The sequence below is a fragment of the Crocodylus porosus genome, unplaced genomic scaffold (assembly GCF_001723895.1).
Source record: "Crocodylus porosus isolate Cpor-Errol unplaced genomic scaffold, CroPor_comp1, whole genome shotgun sequence".
Classification (NCBI taxonomy): Eukaryota; Metazoa; Chordata; order Crocodylia; family Crocodylidae; genus Crocodylus; species Crocodylus porosus.
Window position 1 is genome coordinate 6,428,077 of NW_017728947.1, and position 9,992 is coordinate 6,438,068.

At 43.7% G+C, this 9,992-nt stretch overlaps 1 protein-coding gene across 3 annotated transcripts in view; it reads left to right on the plus strand.

Moving 5' to 3' along the window:
• The window catches only part of SLC22A18 (solute carrier family 22 member 18), a 100,224-nt gene that overhangs the window by 81,510 nt on the left and 8,722 nt on the right, over nt 1–9,992 (plus strand). For all 3 annotated transcript variants that reach the window (XM_019552193.1, XM_019552192.1, XM_019552191.1), the window contains one exon: nt 8,111–8,212. In XM_019552193.1, the coding sequence (XP_019407738.1) occupies nt 8,111–8,212 (102 nt within the window). The remainder of the gene's footprint in view (nt 1–8,110; nt 8,213–9,992) is intronic.

Here is a 9,992-nt window from a genome sequence, read left to right on the forward strand (position 1 = left end):
GAGCAAGGATGAATGAGAGCCTGGAGCTTGCTAACTACAAAAGCAGCCAAATATTAAAAAATCCCATTACTCTCTCAGGGAAGCTGCCATGTTCAGCTCCGAACAGGTCTTTATTCCCTCTCCCTCTCTCAATACATTCATGGGCTTCCCTCAGGCCTATGTGTGAATGCACCTAAAAGTTTGCAAAGAACTTTTTCCCAACTACTCAGCTGATCTAAGAAAAGATATCACATCTACCCAAAGAACCTTGCCTGCCTACTATACACTGAAACATTTTACCAGCCTAGATGTGTCTGTCAGGGGTGTGATTAACCCCCGCAACGCACACACAGCTGACATTACTAGGCACATATAAAGTCCAGTGAAAAGTCAGTTATACTGGGGCAGGGGAGGGAATCTTTTAGCCAGTACAGCTGTGGGGAAACTGGTATAAATATTGCACTAAGGCAGTAGGAGAGAGCAGGTATGCCACAAATTAGCCCCATGCCCTCCCTGCCTGCCACTCCCTTTCCCCATCAGCTGCTCTTTGTTCTGCTCTCCACTTTGTGCCCCCTGCCCGATATTTCGCTCTGTTTTCTGCTCCTTGCCATATCTGCCACTGTACTGCCCTCCCCTTCCCGTCTGCCTCATGCCACACACACAGCTGTCCATGCCACTTGTGCCACAGGTTGGCCACCTCTGCATTAGGGAGTTTGCCAGTGTAGCTACATGGGCATAGTTATACCAGTAACTCTCTTCAAACAGAAACAAGGTCCAGGTCTCACATATATTGGGTGTTGCAGAAGCTTCTTGCCTCCTGAAGTTGTCATTCTCTGACAGCTCCGCTTCAAAAATAGCCTTGCCTCCCTAGCTCTTTTGTATGCCCCTAAAATCCCAGGCAGGAGCTGATTCCAAAGCCACATTTTCCTCTCACTGTTGGCCTCTGGCTCCTGACCAGGTTTGCGGACAGGTTGCATGCATCTGACTCACTCTAGCCATAGCACAGAATGGACAGCAGCCATCCAGCTGCACTGACTGCACCAACTTGTTCCAAGTGAGCAATCCAAACACCTGCCAGGAGTAGCCACTTGTAAGCACTGGCCTAGGTCAGATGTAAGTCATCAGGGAGCTCCAGGCAACAAGGCTACTGCTTGCTTATCAGAAACCTTTTCTGAGAAATCCGGCCTTTAAACCTTAAGCAAGGGAAATCTTTCCTATTTTGCAAGACCTTCCTAAGCACGGCCAACAAGAGATCAGTACTTTTCTACTTTGCCAATTGAATTTGCAGCACAGCAACCACAGCAAATGGAGCATGAAGGGAGGGGGAAAAAATCACTGCTTTACTCTATTGGTTGGGAGTTTCCAATTAAATATTTTCCATGTAAGTTCCGAAGCTTATCTGAAGAAACAGATCAATTAGTTTAACCTCTGATGTGTACAGAGCCATAGGCAGCTCTTGTTATTTTACTTGCAAACTATTTCCTTCCTCTTTTGTTTATTGATGACGGAACAGATTCCTGCAAGGTAGAAGCTCTTTTGTCAGCACTTCAAAAGAGATCAGGTTACAAAGGCCAGCACCATATGGACAAGAATAAATCCAAGGCAAACAACGGATTGCTTGCAGTTTGAAATGGAGGTTGAATGCAAGAAAAAAGTCCCCTAAAACATCCAAGCTGAGAAAGTACTATTTGCTTTCTATTGCTTCCTTTTCAGTGGAAGGACTTTTAGTACTTTTAAGTACTGAATGACTGTGTAGTAATGAGTGTTACTGTGCAGTAGCATCCCCAAACAGCTTTTTGAAGAGGGTGTAGAAGAGAAGGGAGGATCCTGCCCAGGACTTCTATCCATCAACATGACTGTTTGAGAATCCAGCTTTTTAGTAACGATATCTCTATCTTCTGTCACTACAGCCAGCTTATACCGAGGGGAAGTTTACCACTTCCTTTCAGAAGAGTGAGGTTTACTGCTCCAATTATGATTGTCCAAGAGGGTCTGAGGCTTGCCTCTTGACATTTGCTTTGTACTCAACAGGAATGGCATCAGGTTGGCACTTAAATCCTTTAAAAGCTGCAACTTAGCAGACAATTTAAGTGCTAACTTTAAAAACTATCCAAGTGTCCAGGGGTTTAGATTGCTATGTACATTTTTTAAGCGTGGTGTTAAGTGGCCAGAAAGTTACCATTAGAAACAATAATTAGAAATCATTAGTAGAGGCAGGTAAAATGGAGTCAAGTTTAATTGCTTAAGTCAAACTAAAAAAATACCTCTCTTTGGGACTTTAGTGTTGTTAGAGGTTAAAATATTTAAGTGAGCTAAGGTTTGCCTAAAAAGTATTATTGCTATTTTAATTTTTTTTTTGAAAAATACATTTCTATATCTATCTATATATGTATAGTTAAAGATATACATCATCTAACATAAAACTTTTCATCACGCACCTTAAACCACATTAAGAAACCACGTACCTGTTACAATATATGCACCCGTGCCCCCATGCACCCATCTGCTGCCGTTTCCTAACCCAATCACAGTCCCTTCGCCCTGGCCTCCCAGCATGTGACTTAAAGTTTAGCATTTTAGCATTTTTGTGGTCTGAGTCCTGGCACTGAAATGGTCTGAGATTTAAAACAGATGTGAGCTAAAATGTGGTACTTCTTAAGCATTAAGCTTATAAGGATATTTGATATACCTTTGATAGTGGACACCAAAATGGGGTTAGGTTTGCCACTTAAATGGATCTGTAATGCTTTTCTGATCTGAACATTGTTGTTTGAACTATTTAACACTGAAGTTAATGGATTGAAGTTTGCCATTTAATACATTTGACACTGAGGTGAAATGAGGTAGTTTTCAATTTAATTCGTCTGAGTTGTTCCTACAAAAAATGCCCTCTCATTGAAGTTGTAAATTTTTCCCTTCAGTAATAAAACTATTGCAGGTGGCTTCCTCAGGGATATTCATGGCTTTTTGCAAGCAAAACCAAAAAAAAATCCTTTAATTACATTGCATCTTTCACAAAAGGCCAGAAGGCAGCAAAGTGCGCCAGTGTTGAACTAAGATTTATTGGGACCCTGGGCAAACAGAAAATTGGAGGCTCCCCATGAGATGAGGGCAGGTTCTCTCTGCACCTGCCAGGAGGGCTGGAGCTGGGCCCCTGAGGCCTCCTCAGCACATCTGGAGCAAGCCCCTGGCCAGAAAGAAGCACACGCTGCCCACCCCAGATGTCTGTGGCCAGAATGCCTGCCTAGGCCACGCTGACCCTGGCCCCCTGGGCCCAGGCCCTGCAGGCCCATGCTTTAATCTGCCCCTGGAGTGAGCAGAGAATGTAATGTTATGTTATGCCTCTTATTTAGAACTAAAGCCAAACCCAGAACCGGGTTCATGGTAAAAGCATGTGCAGGTGTCATTCTTTTAACCATATAGCTTCACACAAGTGACAAACCTTGGACCCTTATGTGGCAAAAAGTGGAACACTGCAGTGTGCAGTTCCATGAGAATTAGTTCATTTTTATGCAGCCTTTTCACGGTACAGTGTTTGAAGATCTATCCTGTGAATTCAAACTGTAGGTTCAGCAAGCCATAACAGGCCCACTAGATCTTAAGCTGAATGCTAACCTCTGTCTTGCAGAAAGAAGACAAGGTGGCACCTTATAGACTAGATTACCTCATTCAGAGAGGTACACCATAGGCTAGAGCCTGCTTTGTCAAATGCGATGAATAAATGGACTTGCAGAGAGCAGGGACATTAAATTGAAAGGCCATTTATATACAAAGGATAGGGAAATGGAGAGGAGAGGAAGGGGCACTGCTAAGGGAAGTGAAGGTAGGTAGAAGAGATCAAACCAAGGAAACATTTACCTGCACAAAGACCACCTCCAAGTCCATTCAACAGAGAAAATTAAATGGCATATCACCATGTTGAAGAATGCATTCCCTGTGCAAAGCCATTTATTAGTGGTAGGCAGGCTAAGGCTGAGCATTCTTCTTCTGGTTTCACTGCCAGACAAGAGCTAAACCAGTGATTCTAAACTAGGATGCGAGGGCATTCTTGGGTACCCCCAGATCCTTTGAAGGGTTCAGTTGTGAGGAGCTAAGTGAAGTGTAAGGAGGTACATAGATAAGGCCCAGACCCTGGCTTGCCCCTGCCTGGGCGATCCCCCACCCCCCGCTGCCCAGCCACTCTGCAAGGAGATTAGCACTGTAAGATATAAATTAGTTTTTGAAATTGGGTGCCACTCAGTTCACAGAAGTTATGGAAGGATGCCTGAAGTCCAGTGATGGGTTCCTCAGGTCCAAAAAGGTTGAAAGCCAGTGAGCTAAATGCTCAGCAGAGGTTAAACACTGTTCCATCTTTGAACTTCTCTCCCTCTAATCTTTTTGGCTAAGAGGTAATGTCTTATTTTTTATCCCCCTTCCTCCTGCCTCCTAAGCACACTGGGCTTGGTGCTCAGCTGGTGTCTATCAGCCTAGCTCAGGAGAACCATGCTGAGTAGAATTTGACCTTTCTTGTGTCCTGATTCTTTGAGCTTAAACCTTTTCCTTGGAATCATTCATTTTTTCTACATTTGCAACAGGGTGTTTCAGCCAAGTTTCTTCTGTCTGACCAAGTTGGATTTCGCCTGTGCATTCTGAAGCTGTTCTCTGAGGGCACACCCTGATCAAACAGACAATGGACAATTTAAGACAGGCAAATAGGTTGAATTTGTCCCACGGAACACTCCGTCCAAGTCTCACCTAATTGGGAACGGTTTCTTCTTCTTGCAGGGATTAGATACGAAGGGGGTGTGTAACTCAAGCTGCTAAATCTAGATCGGAATGCACCTGCTGCTGAGTCAGCCACACAGAACTCAGGGCAGACCCTGGGACTGGGCTCACCTCCCAGGTCTTATTATGGTTCCTGTTGGATGAGCAGGCATGACTAAGCACAGGTGACATGCCCAATCCAGCAGCAGCAGGCATTTGTGGCGTGCAGCTCCTTGACATCTGATTGGTAGAGACTGGAAAGTTGCAAAAGACTGATGGTGACTGTGTGCCATAAAAGGGTGTTTATTCACCTAGTGACTCAGCCCCTTCTCCACCTACCTTCAAAAGGCACCACAAATTGCTGATACTTTTACAGCAACTTCCTCCTGTCATTGTACAGCCTTTATAGCATGATTTTTCAGTTGCATTACAGTGACCTAATTTATACTACAGTGTTGGGCTATCAGAGCTTTGAATGCATCCATATTCAAAGCTTCTCTATAGCAGTTAAATCCCCCATTTTTGTTGAGTGATAATAGGCTTCTGCCATGATGCAATACGCAACAGAAGGCACATGTAGATGCTCCCATACCTTCAACGTTCTTTAGTGCTCCCTTTCCAGCGTGGTTAGTTGTAGCCATGTTGGTCTAAGGATATAGGCAGACAAGGTTATTTGGGTAGATGTGATATCTTTCTTTTATTTGACTAGTGAAATAGCTGGAAAAATTGTTCTTTGCAAGCTTTTGGGCACAAGCATTCTTCTTCAGCTGATTCTTTGAACTTAAAACTTTCAGCTGAAGAAGGGTGTTTGCGCCCAAAAGCTTGCAAATGCAATGTGTTAGGATTTTGCACAATAGCCTGTGGCTCACTGCCACATTCTCTTCTCTTTGTCATCTGTGCTCCTGGCAATTGGAATGTAGGAAGCTGTTGACCATCTTTTCCCATCTTCCCATTGGTGAGAGAGCAGAGATATAGCATTTCTTCTCCCTTCCCTCCATCTAGTTGCTTGGAAGATAAAGGGCTACAATAGCCACAAACAACAAGCTTTGAAGGAAAAAAAGTCCTAAGTATGGGGCAGATACTAAACTGGTATAAATGGTAGTAGCTCCAGAAGAGCTTATCTCACCTAGCTGAGGATCTAGACCCTACACTTTATTTTTCCCCCTACGCTATTATTTTCTTTGCCTTTCAGTTTCCTAATGATCTTTCCCTCCCTTTGAACATGACTTTGTTAGCTAATCCTTGTTAATGAATGGAAAGACTTACTTACTGTGTACTTGTAATACATCAGTCACCTCTGATGGGTTTTCCAGCTCAGCATTACGTAACAGCAAGGCAAGTACCTGGCTTGAAATGTTAGTTAACCCTGGGATTGACATTACAGTGTGTTACAGAGTCAAAATGAGGATGGGTTAGGGACACATAGTTGATGATAGACACCTGAGGGGCCCTTTTAAGTTTCCCTACATTAAGCTGGATATTTTTTTTATTAATCTCCCAGGAGGAATCATGACTGGAGTCAGCTCGACACCCGTGGCTGGCAGCTGAGTTGCAAAGAACTGCCTTAATACAGAAAACCATAGTACAGCCTTCCCTATGCTGCCCATTATTATGTCTCATCCCTGCTTTTTTCTGCAGTCAGGGAGGATTCAGTTCTTCATGCCCATTCTGTCCATGGGCTCTCAGATGAGCCTTCCAACCAGACATTCAGTTAACACCAGATGGGGTAATCAGTTGGGGGGGGGGGTTCCCCCTAAAGGAGGAGGTCATTTCCCAATAGGAAGTGAGCTGAACCCTCCAAATTCATTTCACAGCAGGTTACTCAGATTTGAACTTGTAGCCTAGTATCTGACTTCCATACCATATAGTAGTGTATAATGCCCCAATTAACATGAAAATATAGCATCATATACCCTGTTACCATGAAGCAGAGAGGTGGAACAAGCAGGGGAGGATTGGCAGGGGAGATTTAGGGACACAGCTAATTAAATTTTTTACCATTAAACGACATTTTCAAAAACTCGTTTTGGATCAGTTGAAATGCTTTGTTTCAACTTGGACTTTACATTTATATATATTTTGTCTGTGTGTACATTAGTAATATATATCTATTTTTAGTTTAATGTTAATTTATTTGATGTTTTCGGTGTTTTTCTGTTTAATAACTTGGGATGTATGTAGGCTTATTTTGAATTTCCTTTCTGTAGATTTTAATTTTAATGTAACTCCTATGGTTCAAAATATTCCCATGCCAGCATGTTGCAAGTTGAAGCAAAAGCCCCAGAGTCAGAACAAGCCTGTGTTTACACTGAACAAAAAACTTTCTGGCTCGAAATAGGCTCCTGCCTCAATGAATTCCCCCTGTGAAGCAAGGTCTTTCCCAGCTGAAACAACTCTTTGAAGTTGGACAAGCCTCTGCCTAACCCAGGATCCTAGGCTTATATATCTGCCGGCATGTCTAAATCTTCCAAGGCAGAAACAGGTCATAGTCTGACTTGGATGCTTGGAGCTACAGACAGAACCCAGGGCACTCCTCCTCTCTGAGGCAGCATTCATCTCACTGAGCCAGCCATCCTGTAATTATTTGTTCTCCTCTTGCTTGGCTCCACATTTCTTCCCCTACTGGCTGCAGTAGGCTAGCTTCAAGAGGAGGGCTTGGGAGCATTCTGGGTAATGTCTATCCCTTGGCGTAGTGGCTGCAGAATTAGAAAGTGAGAGATTGAGGTCCAAATCCACTATAAGTAATGAGGGAAGTAGGGCCAGGGCTAAAAACCCAAATGTTCCTCCCTGAGCAAGTAAGTGACTTCTTCAACTACTATGTTATCGGGGTAGAAAATGGGAGAACTGCTCGCATCTTTCTGTGGGTCAAACATCTGTTAATCATGGTTTGTCTGTGACTAGTGTCTTGGGACTTCCTCGGCATTCCACATGTTCCCAAATGATTCCTTGCTGCCTAGGTGCCGAAACACCTATAGTGAAGCCTATTGAATGTGCTCCAAAGCAGAGGTGCAGGGTGAGCATAACTACACAAATGTAAAAAGAATCCAAGCTGTTTGTAAGGGCCAAAAATTTACACAAGCACCCCTTAGGCACATACAGAGGACATAGGATCCAGCTTAGTGTTTGTTATGTACATTGATGAATGATGTCTCACAACCACCAACTGAGATAGTGAAGTAACCCTATTTCCATTTTTCAGAAGGGAAAACTGAAGCAGAGATGGGACCTGATCTCACCTGAATTCACTCAGTGAAGTGACAGTCAGAATTACAACACCAGAGTTACGATTCTCAATTCTTGGCCTGCAACGCTAGCAAGAGCTCCGGCCTACTGGTTGCTAAAAGGATTTCAGCTAAGATTTAACTTTTCTTATTCACCCTTCTCCTAGGTGATCCAGGGCCTGGTAATTGGAAGGCTAACTAGTTACTACACAGAGCATACCCTACTCATGTTGGGCGTTGTCGTTTTTGGTGGCGTGGGGCTAGCCTTGGTAAGACTCAAGATGCGATTTTCAAAAATGCCCAAAGAGGACAAAAAGTATACATCATGTGGGCGGTATCACTTCAACTACAGCAGCAGCATGATAACTCTTCCTGTAAGGAAGGGGAGGTGTGAGCCCACTATCACTAACTAGAATGGTTATACCAATACAAAATTTATATGTAGCCCAAACCACTTGAGCTGCAGAACCCAAGGGCAGTCTGAATCTCCACCTTAATCTTGCTGTTTTATGAGTGATGCAGCAGATTGAGGCATCTTAACATTCCTATCAAGGCACAACAGTTTAATTAATTGAAACAATAGAGGAATGAGGGTCTTAAAGAGAAAATAAGAAGCAAAGTGAGTGAGATGTTATCTTTTATTCATTTAATACATTTGCTGGATGCAGCAGCATTAAACAGTATCAAGAATAGTATGAATGAGGCTGCATAAGCTTGCTGGGCATGTCTTCAGCAATAACAATGAGAAATGAGTAAAAGCACAGTAATTTAAATAGCCTTATTAAAATTTCACTGCATCGATCACTGTGTTCATGCAGAGAAGCCACTCACTGTGGCTTAATATGACAGATTTGGAAGCAGTCCAGGCCCGAGAGGATCCTGGTGGCTGCTGAGCGGGGTTGGAGTGGGAGGATTACAGAGCTGGCAATTAGACCATGCCCAGAGGGCTTAGGACATCCTGAGAGCCTGGGCCTGAGAGAGACAAGGGTCAGGAATGACTTCCCATGAAAACTATTCATAGGAAAAGGCAGCTGCAGGCCTTTTCGCCAAGTCAAGCTTATTAAAAAGCACTCTGTTCAAGGCGTTGCCAAGAAAACATCCGTTTCTGGGGTGGCTTTTCATAATGGAGGTCAGGGCAGAAATAAGCTGTGTGGAGGCAACTTGTCATCAGCAGGACCTTATTGCACTGATTACAGATATTGGGGCAGAAGGTGTTTTTTGACTTGGACCCTCTTCTTCCATGTTGCAAGGGAGAGTGTCAAAGGGTACAGAGGTAACAACTGCATTGCTATCAGGGGATACTCATACAAGCTGTGGGGATAGGGCTGTAATGCCAGAGCATAGCAAAACCACTCCAACTATAACCCTGCTTCATTCAGGGTCAAAACTAGGATAATTTAGCTCACTTCTATCATGAAAGGCTTATGCAAATATAGCGATTACATCATAACAACTGATGTGCTTACCCAAACAGCAGTCCCTCCTCCCCTTTTAAAGTAGATAAAAATGTAAGTTTGGCCCTACACAAAAAGATAGCCATTTAACTTTTTCCTTTTACTGTGCCCCTGCTATCGTGGTATTCCAGAAAGATGCTGAGTCTACAAACCAGCTTAAAAACAAATTCAAGTCCCAGCATCTAGACATACCCTAATATACATCAGAGACTGTGGCCTTCCAGCTAGGGACAAACACTACACATAAACCAGTTTAAGTGATCAGAAACTGGTTTAAGCCTGTAACAGAACAGACATTCAGCACACATAAACCAGTTTGAAAATGGCTGAAACTGGCTTGAGATAAACCTGGTTGAATGTAATATCAGCCTTAAGTGATCTGGGTCAAACCAGTTTCTGCAATGTCTCTCCCAGACCCCTTGCTGGTTTAAGTTAAATCAAACTTCCCCAGCATCTCAGCATACTCTCTGGGCTGGGCGGGGCTCTCTGCTCCACAGCAGAACTGGCCCCTCCCCTCTGCTCCCTGCCTACAGCTCCGGCAAAGAGACTTACAGGCAGTGCAAGGTCTGCTGGCTTCCCCCTACCCTACTCCCCC